The 16,022-nt window shown below is 42.6% G+C and overlaps 1 protein-coding gene across 17 annotated transcripts in view; it reads right to left on the reverse strand.

The window, feature by feature from the left end:
• Dnah9 (dynein, axonemal, heavy chain 9) overlaps positions 1-16,022 on the reverse strand; it is a 367,182-nt gene that overhangs the window by 191,826 nt on the left and 159,334 nt on the right. For 14 of the 17 annotated variants that reach the window (XR_005490291.2, XR_005490292.2, XR_005490293.2 and 11 more), the window contains 5 exons: positions 15,525-15,812; positions 11,892-12,102; positions 7,268-7,395; positions 4,912-5,020; positions 3,430-3,577 (listed from right to left, as the gene is read on the reverse strand). Coding sequence is in view for 13 of the 17 variants with exons in the window: in NM_001427097.1 (NP_001414026.1) it covers positions 3,430-3,577; positions 4,912-5,020; positions 7,268-7,395; positions 11,892-12,102; positions 15,525-15,812 (884 nt within the window). In the remaining 4 variants the exon portion in view is untranslated. Of the gene's footprint in view, positions 1-3,429; positions 3,578-4,911; positions 5,021-7,267; positions 7,396-11,891; positions 12,103-15,524; positions 15,813-16,022 lie in introns of those variants that run through there. The other 3 variants (XM_039087301.2, XM_039087302.2, XM_039087303.2) reach the window with 3 other exon arrangements.

The raw sequence follows: 16,022 nt of genomic DNA on the forward strand, positions 1-16,022 counted from the left end.
TCATGCTACAAAGCCATAGTGGCAAAGACAACCAGGTATGGATAAAAAAGCAGGGATATAGAGTAACAGGTATAACAAAGACCCCTTAGATGAACCCATAACAGCTAAGGACGGCTAATTTTTGACAGAACTACCTAAAGTACACATTGGAGGAAATACAGCTCTTTCAACAAACAGTACTGAGAAAATGGAAGCTCTCTGTGTGGAATAATGAACCTAGATTTGCATTTGTCAACTTGCAAAACAATTAATTTCAAATGATTGATGATCTTAATGTAAGACTTGAAGCTTTGAAACTGTTAGAGAAAAAAAGTAGGGAAATATTTCAGGATATAGGCATAAGCAAGGAACTTCTGCATAGGACTGTAGTTGTTCAGAAAATAACATCAATGATGGATAAGTAGAAGTTCATGACATTATAAAGCTTCTATGAAGAACAGGAAATAACCCAGTAAAAAGAAAGTCAAGGAAAATATTCTCTATTTATATATCTGATAGAGGATTGCTACTCTATAATATATGTGAACTAAAAATAACTAAACAAAAAGACAAACAACTCAGTGGAAGAAAAGCACTAATGAAATGCACAGAGAGTTCTAAGAAGATGAAGTACAATGGTCAGCACACACGTGAAAAAAACACTCATCTTCATCAGCCACCAGAGAAATGCAGATGAAAACAACTCTTATTCCAGTCAGAATGGCAGTCATTGAGGAAACAAAGAACAACAACTGCTAGTAAGGGCTGTGGGTAAGAGGGAACACTATATTCTACTAGAATGTAAATCAGTCAGGTTACTATGGAAATATCACTATGTGAACTTCTAAAAAATACTAACAACCACCTACCATATGACCCAATGATGTTATGCCTGCGTACTTACTGGAAGGCCCCAAGGCTGAATTACTGAATTATAAACTCAACCTGTTGTCTCTCAAGAGAGGAATGGATAGAAAACTTGATATATGTTTTCTCCTGTCATGCAAAGTAATGGAGTTGTGCCATTTGTAGGTAAATGAATGGAATTAGAGATGATTGTATTAAGAAAGTGAAGTTGGTCACAGACATTATGATTTTTTCATTTGCAAGCTCTAGATTTTTATATAAACCTGTAAGAACATGAATGCATTCATGATCAAAAAACAAATGAAACACTCAGGAGAACAAGGAGGACTGATGGGTATGGAGAATAACCACTGAGGGTACAACATATATAATTGCACGACAATCCCTTTTTGTGACTCAGTATCATGTATAATGAATATATGGAACAAAAGAAAACAAGATCTTTTTATATGTGTTGGTATCACCCATTGTCCATGCAGAAACTCAAAGAAGAGAGACCAGCTATTGTACAGCAGTTTTCTTGGAGACTGAAACATTCTATCCTGCAGGGAATTCTTTAACTTAGAAAATAAACAACTCACGAAGCCCCTAAATTGACCACATTCAATAGGTACCTCCATCCCCAATGGTATATAAACAGGAAAGAGCGCTGATGGTCACTTTCAGACAAGCCAAACTGCAACGAAGACTCTGAGACCTCATAAGCTGCTTGGAAGAAGCAGAAATGAGTATAGCTGGAAAAGGTTTAGACCAACCGAGTCACTTGGAAGAGACACTGTCCAATCTATTGACCGGCCTGCAGGCTGAGCAGTGTGTTCAAGGTTCTCAGCTTTTATGAGCTGTTGCCCATGCTGGGATGGGCTTTAGTGATGTCTTTGAATCACTTCCTCTTCTATAAGTAATCTCTTACTCAGGTAACCTACAGGTAACCCCAATAAAACTCATTGGTTTGGTGGTATCCATGCTTCGGTCTGTTATGGCCTCCCCTCCTGGGGCATGTGTATTGTGTTTCCCCAAGAAAACTTGTGTCATACATCTTGCTAATACCCCACCCTTCTTCATTACTACAGCTGCATACGGTTCTTGCTTGCTTGAGACACTGCTTTCACACCTGGGTCTGCTCATTCCCAGAGACACATCAGATATAAAGGATGCAGGGCCCAGACCCCCCAGGGGCTGAAGGCTTCTCAAATGCTTCAGAAGTGAAAAATAATTGTGAATAACACCCCCAACAGAAAGTACATCAAAATCAGTGTTTGCCTAAATATCTAAAATATACCACTACTTCAATTAATAAACCACAGCTCCATTTCTGGTTGTAAAGAATACATTGGTAATGTGGGTAGATCTGCTTTTTAGAGTAGGGATGGGACAGGGTATATAGAGTAAGAGTGTCTGTGTCCACTGTGACTTTGCCTCTGGTTAAAACCTCACTCCCCACTGCCTCTGTCCTTGTGAGCACTTGGAAGCAGGCCGCTGATGAAAGAAATAGATATTAAGTGGGGGGCTTTATCAATATGGCCATTCTTGGCCAGATTATGGTGACAGGTCCCAGGTTACAGAATAATGCATCAAATGGAGCATAAATACATATATCAGCCAATAAATTATAAGTGAATGAGAGAGAAGTAGGCTTTAAACTTGGGAGCCTCTCTGTTGACCTATGCATTATTCTTGCTTTAATAGTTCTTTGCTTAGTCAAGCATAATTAGTCTTTTATTTAAGTGACAGGTGGTGCTATAGTTTGGATCTTGAGTGTCTCCTAGCACCAACCTATTAGTAGCTTGGGTTCCAATTTAGTGCAGTTGGGAGGGAGTGGAGCCTTTAAGAAGAGGGGATTAGTGGGGTCTTTTGATTACTGCAGATGTGATTTTGCAAAGATATAGCACTCTGATTTGTTCCTTCTTTCTTTTACTTCCCAGATGTGAGATGAATGGTTTGACTCTGCCACACATACTGCCCATATGTCTCTACAGACACCCTCAAAACAGGGTCAACTGATTATGGACTAAAGTTGAAGATCTAGAGCCAAAGCAAATCCTTCTTCATGAACTAATTATCTAGGGTATTTCTCTTTTGCAGGGATAGAAACCTGAGTAATGCAGGTGGTCAGAGTAAAAGTAAGTTCGCAGAATCTAGCTTTGGCAGGACTGGTCAAGTGACCTGTCACATTAGATCCTACATTATTACACAGAGTCAGGAACAGGATATAGGTGTCTGTCCTTGAAGAGTGTATCCTTTATACCTGGTCTAGTTGGAGGGCCAGCTGACTGCTCTGTAAGCCAAAGCTATGGGCCCAGGACAACTGTCAGCCATTAAAAACAATTGTCCCCTGTAGACAGAACCATGTGGCTCTTAGGAAGAGCACTTTAAACCATCCTTCCTTCTTTCCTCTCCTTCGCTTCTGTCTGGGTGACAACAGGCATTTCATGGTCATCCTAATGTGTGTTTCCCTCTGCCAACTGCTGTGTCTAGAAGGCTCTGGTTTTGAGAACAGGAGAGAACATCAGCAGGGTTTCCACTGCAAGCCATCAAGTTCTTAATGACTTTATTGATGTGCTTTGCTCCTGTTTCTTGGTCTACCTGGTTCTGAGGGTGTCCAAGCAGGTAGGAAGGTATTTGTCAAACAAGATGGTCAGGTTGGCTCTCTCAGTTTGGACCTCTCTTTGGTCTATCCAGCTGTTTACTGGAGGGTTCCATCCCAGGTCTGCAGGGTTTATGTACAGGATCCCTGAGTGAACAAGGAATGTGGTTGAGTATTCCATACATGCCAGTAGATTCTTCACACAAGAAAGTCAGCTTCTCGGTATAAAAATGTGCAGAAGACTGGACCTAGGACTGGGTCCTCACTTAGGTCAAAGAGGCACACGGATTTGCTGCTGAAGACCGAAGCCAAGTCAAGAAAGAAGAGAGAATGGTGACAGACAAGAACCTGGGGACACGTCTAGATAGGAGGAAAGAACGCTGGGATTGGTCAACAATGGTTGTCAGCATGTGGGAATGGGAATGTCAGCACAGCAAGGGAATGGAGGTCCTCTAAGGATATGCCCATGTCTTCATTGCTGCTCACTCTCAATCTGGCATTTTTTTTTTTTTTTACCAAAGGTAGTTTCTGGATGTAGCTGAACTGAAGATCTTAAGAGGATATTGTCACAGATTATTTAGATGGGACATTTGTCAGTGTCACTACAAGGGAGGGAAGGAGGGAGAAAGGGGGAGGAGAGGGGAGAGGGAAAAGGGGAGGGGGAGAGACAGAAAGACAGAGAGAGAGAGAGAGACAGAGTTCACCAACTCCAGTGTAGCCATTTAGAGAACATTTGCTATGATGTCTCAGATCATAAAGTTTTATTTCTTCATTATTTATTAATTTTATGCTATTTTATAAAAAGCTTTGAGTAGTTTTAGTGAGATATCCATGATGTGTAAATCATCACACATTTAACATAGACTTATTGTTAGTTTTGGATTTGTGAACCCAAGTGTAACCTATCACCATGATGGCAGCCATCAATATGCCCATCACACTGAAGGATCTCTATGGCTCTCATGCTCTGTTCTGTTTTTCAGTAAGATTCTAGCAACCATAGATAGCATCCTACCTTCGCTTTGACCATCTCATTGACAAGACCCCCTTTTGTCCTCTAGTCTCTGCCAATAAATTGAGTGGGTGCACACAGGGGAGAGTTAGGATCACACTGCCACTTGCCACAAGGAGTTAATGAGAAGGGGCAATGCCTGTCTCTACTGACAAGGAGGCCAGACTTGATCTGAATCTTGTCCAACTCAAGACATTCCCATAAGTGCACAGTTGTACAGATCAGGGGCTATTTCTTCTTCTTTAGATACAATATTTTCCCAGAAGGTACAAAGTCATGTGGGTAGCCTGTCTCATGGTACCTGTTTGCTCTTGTGGGCATGGTTTACGGGCTGAGAACTTGGTTTGAGTTTTGAAGGGTCAGGTTTATATAGTTCCTGTCTGGAGCTTTCTTCAACACATGAGAAAGCAGATGTGCACCCAAAACATATCCCTCAAGTGAGCCATTTGACTTGACAGGTCAGCCATACCTGCTCTGGAGACGGTTGCTGGTGTGGCTGTGCGCAGGTGACTGATCTCAAAAAGGAGACGCATTGTGGGGTTAAGGGGGATTCTCTCGTTGCTTGCTAGGGTCAGTACCTGGAATCCACAGAAAGGATAATCACTTAGGACAGAGCCATGATGTTGTCATGGTTTGAAGGTGAAATGGCCAATAGGCTCATAGGGACACGTCAGCTTGCAGTGCTGTTGGGAGGTTATGGAACCCTTGGGACTTCAGGTCCACCTAGTGGAGGTGGATCGTTGATGGTAGACCTGTGAGGGTTACAGTAGGGTGCTATTCCAGTCCTGTGTTCTGCATCCCATCCACCAAGATGTGAAGCCCCATCCCCATGTGTTTGCTCTTGCTGTGTCTTCCCACCATGATGAAACTGATGGAAGTCAGTTGTTTCTCCATTCAGCTCCTTCTGTCAGGTGTTTAGCTACAGAGAAAAAGAAGTAGCTAATACCAATGTATTGGTAGCCAGTGGGGTTTGGTAGGCTCTTGTCAGCTGGGGATGTGGATATGCTACATTTTGAGTATGTACTCCAAACACCATAAGAAGTAGAAGTGGTAAGATCTTGAGGCTCTATCTGGGTACATGGATTAATGATGAACCCAAAGACTCAAGTCTGAATTCTCCCCTTTGCTTTCTCTTGTCCTTCCCCTGCCATTCAGGCTCCACTCCCCACCTGTAGCTCTGTGATCAGCCTGAGATCTTGACTGGAAGATCCTGGGAGGGAAAGTAAGGCATGGTGGTTGGGAGTTAAGTGACCTCAAGCATCAGCGAGCTTGTTGAGAGCAGGCTCTTGGGAGGCAGCATCAGTGAGACAGCTCATTTAATGGGGGGTATGAGCTACCACTAGCTAAACCTTTGGGGAGTGTGGAGGGGTTTTCTTCAGGATGAGTATATAACATTGGGCATGGCTAGGCATGGCTAGGGTGCTGTGGATGCCTCATTAGCACAAGTAAGAATTCCTGGTGCTGCTGGGAGTGACCTTTGGAGAGGAGAGGAAGTTGAGCCTGGCTACTAGGATACATGACCTCCTCCTGTGGGCAAAGGTGGGGAACAGAGCTACATTCCTCGGGACATGCAGGCCCCAGGGCAGAGGAGGAATGATCCTACGCCTGCCCATCTCAGGGTGAGATTCCCAGGCTTTAGATGCAGCTTGACCCCACTTTTGCTCCAGGTCTGCTCCCCACTGTTCCATGGCACCCCGGCCCACATTCTTCCTTCTTGGGATTACACAGGATTACCCAGCTAAAAGGTATGGCCCCTCGATCTTACACTTCCAGTCTCTAGAATTGTGAGCCAAATAATGTCTTTTTCAGTCTCCAGTATTCTGACACAGAGCACAAAACATAGACAGGACTGGTTCTCACTACCCTTTCCCTACCTCAGGTCTTACTGTGTACCCTAGTTTGGCCTCAAACTCACTATGTAGACCAAGGTGCTCTTGAATTCAAGATCTTTCTGCTTCTACTTCTTGTGTGGTGGGGTTAGAAGTGTGTGTCCTCACAACTGTGTGTTTTCTGTGTTCTCAGGCCCAAGTGTTTTCTCTAATAATCCTGTCTCTATTTCTTTGCATCCTTTCTCCCCTCACCCTTGAACCTCAGTGAGTCTGAAAAAAAGTTATTTAAACACTTCAAATTGATGCTGATAATTTGAATGAACCAGACCATATTGGAACAATAAAACTATAAAAAGAAAGGGACTCGTGTGTTATACTTCTGCTCTTCTTTCTAAGCAGCCCCGCTGGGAAACTATGCATTTATTCTAATGATTCTGTGAATCTGGAGTCGTTTGAACATTTCCAATCTGGACATGGTTTTTAAACAAGTTTAGATGCAGCTCCCAGCATAACAGCCATTTTACTGAGATGCAGTTAGTTTCCATTGTAAGAAAAAATGTTTACTCTTTGAGGATAGACATTTATCATCCCATAGGGTGTTTGACAGACTCAGGATGTTTCCGATATTTAGTTCCTTATTTATTAAGAGGAAACGAATTATAAAAAGGATTTGAATGGATGACTAACATTCTTCTCAGCTCTAAATATTAAACGAATCCACAGACAGGAGATTCTGAAAGTCATGAAAACCATACCAAAGACAGGGTGGGCAGTGGCAGGGCCTCTTAAGCAGGTCTGAGTGGGGACAGGTAAGTCCTGGGTGTCTTACTGAAGACACCAGGGAGGGCTGCTTATGCTAGGCTGACCATGATGTGGAATCAAGATTTCCAGGTGTGCTGTTGCACTGGAAATTTATCTTCTTAGATGAACATTGCATGGGGCTCCCCCGACCCCCACATATTACCATAGGCAAACACACCACCCCTAGCAGGATACCTTGTTATCATCCATGACGGTGTTCAGAGACTCGATCCACATCGGGTCTATATCACCATCCAGTAAGATCCACTTGGGGCCATCATGGGAGATGTTGGCAAGCTCTCTCATGATGGAAGAGAACAGTCCTGAAAAGTAATCACAGACGGCTTCTTTTCCATTCCAGCACTGACCCTCTTTCTCTTAACATGGCTTCCCCACGTTGGCTACAACACTCTTTGAGGTGCAAACAGACAAGACAGGACAGACCCGGCTTTGCATCTTGCTCTCCCTGGTACCTGACACACACTCCCGAGGCATATGTTCTGTGTACCAGACTGATACCAGAACAGAAGTGAGGACAGAACAGTAGCTGCCGTTCTGGATAGTTGAGATTTTTAGGTTTCAAAGGACCCAGCAAATCATTTCAGCAAGTGACTGTATCACCTGAGAATCACACCACGGTTTCTGAAGTGAAGTTTCTGAGCTTTGTAATCACGACCTTAGCCAATCTGGTTTAGGATGGACTTTTGGAGCCAAGTCCTGCCATTCTCACTATCAGTACCTGGGGATCTATACATTGATTTGGGTAGGATTGATTTGTATGTTAAATTCTCCTACTAAATAATAGGGTCTCTTTCTAAAAAATTATGCCAATACTAAAATTATACAGTTTAAACACCTATTTCAATGGCCAAGATATTCCTAAAGATATCATATGTTTGCCATTAATTCGAATGAGATTTTCTCCTTTGGGGTTTTCACTTTTTGCTAGCTAGCTATTACTAGTAGAGAGAAAAGCTACCGAATCTTATATATTTTATGTTCAATTATATTTAGTAAATTGTCTTATTAGTTCCAATATTTTTCATTTTTTACTAGATATTTTCTTTATCTACACTTGAAATATTATCCCTCTTCGCGGTTTTCCCTCAGGAATCCTCCGATCGCATGCCCCCAGCCTGCCTTTATGAGAATGCTCCCCCACCCACCTACCCACTCCCACCTGCCTCCCTGCCCTGGCATTTCCCTATACTGGGGCATCAAGCCTTCACAGGACCGAGGGCCTCTCCTCCCAGTGATGCCGGAAAAGGTCATCCTCTGCTACATATGCGGCTGGATCCACAGGTCCCTCCATGTGTACTCATTGGTTGGTGGTTTAATCCCTGGGTGTCTGGTTGGTTGATATTGTTGTTCTTCCTATGGGGCTGCAAACCCCCCTGAGCTACATCAGTCATTTTTTAATAATGTCTCCCGGGTTTTTCTTACTGTAAAGTCGCAGAATTAAAGAACTCAAACTTTTTTTCTCTTTTTCTCCATTGTACATCATAGGCTTCTTTCCCCTGCCTCATTGCAGTCTCTGAGCCACCAGAGCAGGTCTAAACAATAATGATGACGAGAGGCTTCCCTGACATGCTGCCCTTCCTAGGGAAGAGGACTTATATGTAAACATCAGGAAGGGCTGATTTTCCTGAGGGCTTTAAGTACAGTGCATATCATATTGGGGGAGGAGCCTGTCAGATCCCATTTCACTTGGAACTTCCTGCTAGAAGTGGCTACTGAACTTTTGGTATTTATTTATCAATCCAATTAATTTCTTTTAGTTTGTCAATGCATTTTGTCACTGTTTTATAAAAACAATTGTCTGGCCTGTACTCCGAGAACTCTTTTCAGACTGTTGGATTCTATTTATGGTTACTTGATTTAGAATTTTTGCCTGGGAAGCAAAAAGATCACGATTTTTACCTAAATGCCAGTATCAAAATTATCCTGGGTCCACAAAATGATGGCTGAGCCACCATTTTATGGTTCAAAATTATTTGTTTTTGCCTCTCTATTATCTGTACATTTTGATTTTCATTAATTTACTCAAGCTCCTTACTTGTTATGGACTCATTGTTGCTAATTTACATTTTGCTCAAGGTTATCTACTTCAGATATTAGGTCATCCGCTTAAACACTCTTCTTAAATCTTATTTCTACTGCTCTATAATAATTTCTAAATAAATTTTGAGAATGTTATGTATGTGCAGATGTGTGTGGAGAACACAGGATAGCTTCAGGTGTGCATCCCAGGTGCTATTCATTTAATTTTCCTTGAGACAAGGTCCCTCACAGGCCTGGAGCTTATTGAGTAAGCTAGGGGAGCTGACGAGTGCAGCCCAGAGCAATCTCCCCTTCTGCAGTACTAGGGTTACAAGCATGTGCCACCGCAAGGCTTTATGGGTTATGAGCTCTGGTCTTGGTGCTCACAAGTCAAGCACTTTAACAACCAAGCTATTTCTCCAGGCCTGTCCCCCGCCTCTTTGTACACACACACACACACACACACACACACGCACCCTCACACATGCATACACACACATGTACACACAATATATACTGTTTTCCCGCCAAGAAGGCTCACAAGAAACTTACTAATCTTTACAAAATACACACACACACACACACACACACACACGCATGCACAAAACATTCAGGGTAATTTTATCTATGTTTGTTTTTATTTGTTGGTTTGTCTCCTTCTGACTAATTTCAGACTTTGTCTTTATTAGTTTCATTTCCCTCAGGTTTAGTTTAATTGTTCCATGACGATAACAACTTTTGTTTCCAGTTTATTTTCTTGATAGAGTTTAATAGGCTTCAGAGCTGCAGGATGGAAAGATTCTCTGGATTCTGTGTGAATTATCCTACTCACTGGTTCTTTGATGGGTTTTACCTTGATCATCGTTGTGATTCAGGTACAGAGAACATTTCTTGATTTTTCAAGTAGAAGATTGTTTGGGAGTTATTTTCTTGCTAGCCAATTATAATTCAGCTGCATTATCAGAGAATGTAACCTATAACATGAAACTTTGGAATTCAATATACGTTTCTGTGAAATTAGCTGAATTCTAAACTTTTTACAACTATTCCATGAACATAGCAAGAAAGAAATGTTTTCTATTTATGGAATACAAAATTGAATAACTGTGTATCATTTTGATACAGTGATATATTGAGATTCTTCTGTGCGTGCACTTCCTTTTCTCTCTATTGGAACCATATGATTTTGGAAGGGGGATATAGAAAAATAGTACCCTACAATTTTAGCAAATTCTAAAAAAACTCTAAAAATCTATATACCATTTGCTTCAAAATTGTGCTATTTACTGAATATAGAACCTTGATTACTATATTGTTTCTGCAAGTTTTCCAAACATAATATATAAATTAAATATAGTTTTAATTAGAATTACAGCAAAGTTTAAAGCATTGAATTATCATATCAAGCTCAAATTTAATATGAACAAAACAAGTGTCTGAGAGTATTCCCAAAAATTATAAAAGAATTACGAGAGCCAATGTGCCTCATCAGACTGTAAGATATGCCTCAAAATGACTGCATCTGACACAGAATAAAACTAGTTTAGGAACAGGAAAAGATGAGAGTGGACAGACTGGGAAGTCTGGAGTAGGAGCTCAGTGTGCATGGGATTTAATACACACCAAGCTGGCATTTAGGCTCGGATAGAAAGAATGGTCTATTTAATAAATGGTACTGGCAGAATCAATTGCCCATCTGGAAGGAAGCAAAGCTGATTTTTCTACATTGCCTCTTACTAAGCCCCCAAATAAATTCCAGATGGGTTAAAAAAACATGAATGTAAAAGAATCCTTATTGACCAAATTTATGATCTTATATGTGCAGCTGAAAATTAGACAGAGTTATAAATGAACAGGAATCCCAGCTGCTAAAAGAGTCAAACACACATAATTTCCTTTAAAAAAATGCACGATAAATTACAGCATGAAATTCTAAAGAAACATCACAGGAGACAGCATTAGCAACACACATAATGTATCATAAACAGAGTTGTCTTTAGGGCTTCTGTTATGTGTATACATATGAATATATGAACTCTTATACACTGATACAGAGTAGCAAAGGGAAGCAAAACACAAGAGGCACAGCAGTAATAGCAACAAGAAGAAGAGCATCACTAACAGGGAAATAAAACCCAGAGAATCAGTTCATTAATTTTCCTTGTTCTGGGCCTCTGGCTGAAACTTCTAAATTAAAGAAATTCAGACAGTTTGGCTCTGATGAAGTCAGACATTGAACCATTAGGAGAGGCTGATATCTCCTCACCCAGACCACAGGGTTTGTGTGTTTGGAGTCCTCTGCATTTCTATGGAGGACAAAATTAGCCTACAAGCTAGGATAGAGAGGTTATCCCATGTGTCACTAGGCACTAGATCCAGACACTGTTACATAGCAGGCAACTTTCTATCACTGCCAGGGCAGTGCCCATAGCAGGGAGGATCCTTCTCTGGGCTGCTGGCAGATGCTACTTCTATGAGAATGAACTACAAACTTCCCTTTCTTGTATATCCCTTGAGTCCATATGAGGCAATGCAGCCACTCTGGGATACTTTAAGGACCTTTACAAGAGGGGCTAGAAGATTTCTTAGGGGAGGGACATTTGGAAAGCTAGGGTTTTCCTCCCAGCTGAGTGGCTCCTTCCTTTCTGATGCTGCTCTAATCTTCTTTGGTGGTCCCCACAACCAGCTCATCATCCTCTTCCCTGCAGCTCATCTCAACTTTTGAGCCAGCCCAGAACTCTATGGATAAAGACTTTGTCTTGGAGCATCTCGTTCTTACCGTCCTTCCATTCTCGAGTGGCTGGATTGATGATGCCAAAGAGTTCGTCATTTGTGACAGCTTTGGGGTTAAGGTCAGTCCACACAGGGCGACATCTCATGATCTGATAGGTCTTGTGTAAAGACTTCAGTACCTGTGACTTCCCAGTACCAGCACCACCCACGATGAACACAGAGTGCCTCACGGCTAGCAGTTCCTCCAGCTGGACTACCTGGAAGGAGAAGGACAGGTTATCATGGCCACTCTGCTATGAGCAAGGCTGGTGTGTGAAGTGAGGCTGGACGTAAGCCATGGAACAATGGGAGTGCTTATCACCAGCATAGTGGAGATTAATCTGCAAGAGCATCACAGTTCCCACATTTGCCCATGTGAGTATCAGCAGCTGACTAAGTTCTAAGGAGCTGCCAGATGAGGAACATTCTGATAGCTGTCATACTCTGATGGGGAAGAAAGTCATGTTGGAAAATCATAGTACAGATATGTGTGTGTGTGTGTGTGTGTGTGTGTGTGTGTGTGTGTGTGTGTGCGTGTGTCTGCATGTGAAAGTAACATAAACCTTTACCAAGTGTGTGGGAATTACTGATCTTGAAGACAACAAGAATAAGGAAAAGTTTCCAGAGAACAGGGCACTTAAACCAGGGTTCTACAGGCAAATAAGAGTTTGTCCAGAGGATGCACAGAAAGGGTATATTGGAAGACCTAGGGACAGGAGGATGACAATGGTTTGCAGTATGATATAGAATGTGATGTGAATGATAGGGTGGATTGGAGGATGCGAACAGAAAACACCATGCAGAAAGTATGCATCAAACCACTGTGCATTAAATTAAAGCTCAAAAGAACAAGCAGACCTGTAGGTAGTCAAGCTCCTGCCGTCTGTCTGCTCCTTCAGTGGCTACCTATAGCACTGGAGATAAAGTCCTAAATACTTCGGCAATCTAGCTCAAACCAGACTCCATTCTCATCTCTTATCTCCCACTATGCACATTTTCCCCCACATAGACATACATACTGCTCTCCTATGCTGATTTCCATGTCTTTGCCTTGTGCTTACAGGTACCCTTCCTGTATCCCAGAACTTGACAACATCATGGTGGCTACTTTTCTGGTTCACTGATTGATAGCCAGCTCACCAAAGGAGCTAGGACTTCAAGGGGTGGGGCCTAGTGGGCAGTGCTTAGGCAACTTAGATATATGCTATCACAAGGGACACAAGGATATCTTGTGATATCCGGTGAGACCTGGTTTATTCTCATGAGAAGGTGGATATAAAAGACTCCTAAACTTGGCCCCAGCTCTTTCAAGCCCTTTTAAGTTTCCTTCCTAGATGGATTGCTTGCTTGAGGGCATAGTACTGCCACTGCTGCCTGTCTTGTTGGCTCTCACCAGTGCTGAGTCAAAGTAGGTGCTATGCCCTAGAACTTCAAGGTTTCTGACTCACCTGCACTTCTACCACCCAGCTAGAAAACTTAATTTTTGTTGCTCTTGACCCTTGAATCTCCATGAGAATGTGTCTTTGAGTGACACTACAACATGCCCTCTGCTCTGTGCTAAGTCCTTTTAGTCTGGACTTCTCATGTGGAAGATCCTTTTTTCCTAAAGCTCTCTGTCTGAGGGTATCCCATCTCACATTCTATCAGGGCTGAGACTTCTGCCATGTTTTCAGAGACTTGCCATGATGTCCATTTCTCAGTTTCTATAGTTCTATGACCTATTTTCTTTGCCTTTAAGGAATTCTAACAGGAATTTAAGGGATCACAGGATTGCACAAGTGCTCAATGAGACAGTTTTGGGGGATTATTTTGTAGAAGTTGAAGTGGTGATGCAAACGTGAAGTGAGTAGGGAATGTCGTCTTCTACTTTAAGAGTTTTTAGCAGAGTGCCTCCATCTTATCAGAAGCAGCTATAGGAAAGGAAGGGAGAAAAGAAGAAAGCAGAGCGCCAGACAACCTACAAAGGGAAAGACAGGATACTAGAAGAAAATCATGGAGGCATTTGTGTGCTAAATGTCATGACCAGACTCCAGAAAGTCAGGGAAGACATGACTTGCCCTGATTTTAAGACAGCATCTTAAGTTACAACTATTGTATGAACCTCACTGGGTTTACCTCACCTCTTTGGAGAGGGTGCATCCCAGGATTAGCCACTTTAAGGGAACACCCTCAGTCTGACATTCGGAGGCCTCTCCTTCACAGCCCCATGCTATCCCTCCAGTCTTAACTGCAACCTTCTACCCAAGTTCCCATCACCACAATACCTTTTCCTTTGTCATTACTGGGTTCTCTGCTGTTGTCTGCATAACCTGTGTTTCCTGCACACATTCCTTTGAATAGAAGGAACTACCCTGAATAGAAGGCAATCTTGCCTTTCTTTACCTCCAAAGGTCCATCTGTCCACTGAACTTGGAAGGCAGGAGATAGTGAGTGGGGATGGATCAACTGGGTGCAAAGGGCAGATCATGCTTTCCTTGCTTCTGTAAAATGAAATTCCAGCAATGAAAGCACATACCTCATTGCACTGGGAAGGGTGTGTGCTAATTCACTCTAAAGTTTGTCCTTTCCTAACTGGGGCTTATTCTCTCTCTACCAATGAACATACCATGTGGTGGAAATTCCTCCTGGAAGATCTTTGTCTTACTTCCCTTTGGGGGTGGGGCACTTTCTCCCTCATAAAAGTTCTTCCTTCACTGTCTTCTAGAGGTTCATTTTTCCACTTGTGAAATGCCTCTGTATCATCTGCCTCAGGTTGTTGGGGAGATCAAATGTGTGACAGATTATAAAACCCACGTGGGAACTCGAAAGTGATGCACATGTGTTTCTCACATCTATGTCTTTGTACTTGGACACCTTGACTGTTCTTTCCGGCAACTGTCTTCTTCAGTCAGCTAAACCTGTTTCCAGGACAAGCAGTCATTTCTAGCATTTCCATTTCATATATACTGTGAAGCCATCACATTTGGCACAATCACACGTGAAAATGACAGACTCGTGGAAAACCAGGATTAGTGTGGGCAGGGAGACATACAGAAAACTGTGCTCCAAGCCCTAAATCGTCAGCAGTGACCCCTGTCCCTAACGCCATGGGCACACAATTCATTTTTACTTTGCCTCAATGTCAGTATGCATGTTGCAGGCTTAAACCAGTTTAAGCACTCAGCTCCCTCATTAGCGAGGCAGGTCCTGTTCTGTTGGAGACTATTTTAATATCAATTAAAGATCAGACCCAGATGGAACCTTCCTCATTAAGCCACTGTTTGAATGTGAGGGAGACAGTTTCCCAGGGTCTCTGTGTGCTCTTGCAGCTTCTGCAGCAGCGCATGAGCGCCCTAAATTGGTCTTAAAGACGCCAGCAAGATATAGTGAAGATTCAGCTTTTCCTCTTAAGGTCCATAGCACTAAACAGTTCATTTTCTATTGATGTTAATGGCAGGGGGATCCCTCTTTGTCTTGTCTTCCCCATCATTATTCCACATTGTGGTCCCCCACTAAAGAACTACTACGGATATTGAGTTGTTTCTAATTAGGTGTATGTCTGTACATCTAAAATTCCATTGGAATGGAGCATGAAGGCTAATGTGTGGTCCAAGTAAAGAATTCAGAGCCAGAGAGGCTTGTCAGGGAAAGCCCCACACACCTTGAGCACAAAGTTGTCCTCAGCCTGGAGCTTAAGGTCCACAATTGCTTTCCGAACCACAGCTTCAAAGTCCAAATCTCTCTTCCGGGGGACGTCAAGAGCAGGAAAGAGGTCGCTGATCAGACCCATGAACACTGGCATGTCATCCGTCACAATCTTGGGGATGTTGAAGTCTCTCAAGGAGCGCATCAGGACTTGGTCCTCTGGTCGGTCAGGGTCTCCCCGTTTCAGTGATCCTGCTACCACAAGGACAGACTTGATGGCCCGAAGTCCCCAGTCATAGTGATCCTGTGGGAAGATAGCATAGGAAGGCCAGGGTTGCTTAGATGTAGAGTATCATATGCATGGGCTACATAAGTCACACAAAATTACAGCAAGGTCACTACTGAAGCTCAGGTGGAGGGGAGGTGAATAGGTCTCTGAACACTATGCTCTCAATCTGGCATTTCTTATATTTGTTCATCTAGGATAATACAACAGGCAGAACATTCAAGGGAA

This window comes from Rattus norvegicus, chromosome 10 (genome assembly GCF_036323735.1).
Source record: "Rattus norvegicus strain BN/NHsdMcwi chromosome 10, GRCr8, whole genome shotgun sequence".
In the NCBI taxonomy this organism is placed as follows: domain Eukaryota; kingdom Metazoa; phylum Chordata; class Mammalia; order Rodentia; family Muridae; genus Rattus; species Rattus norvegicus.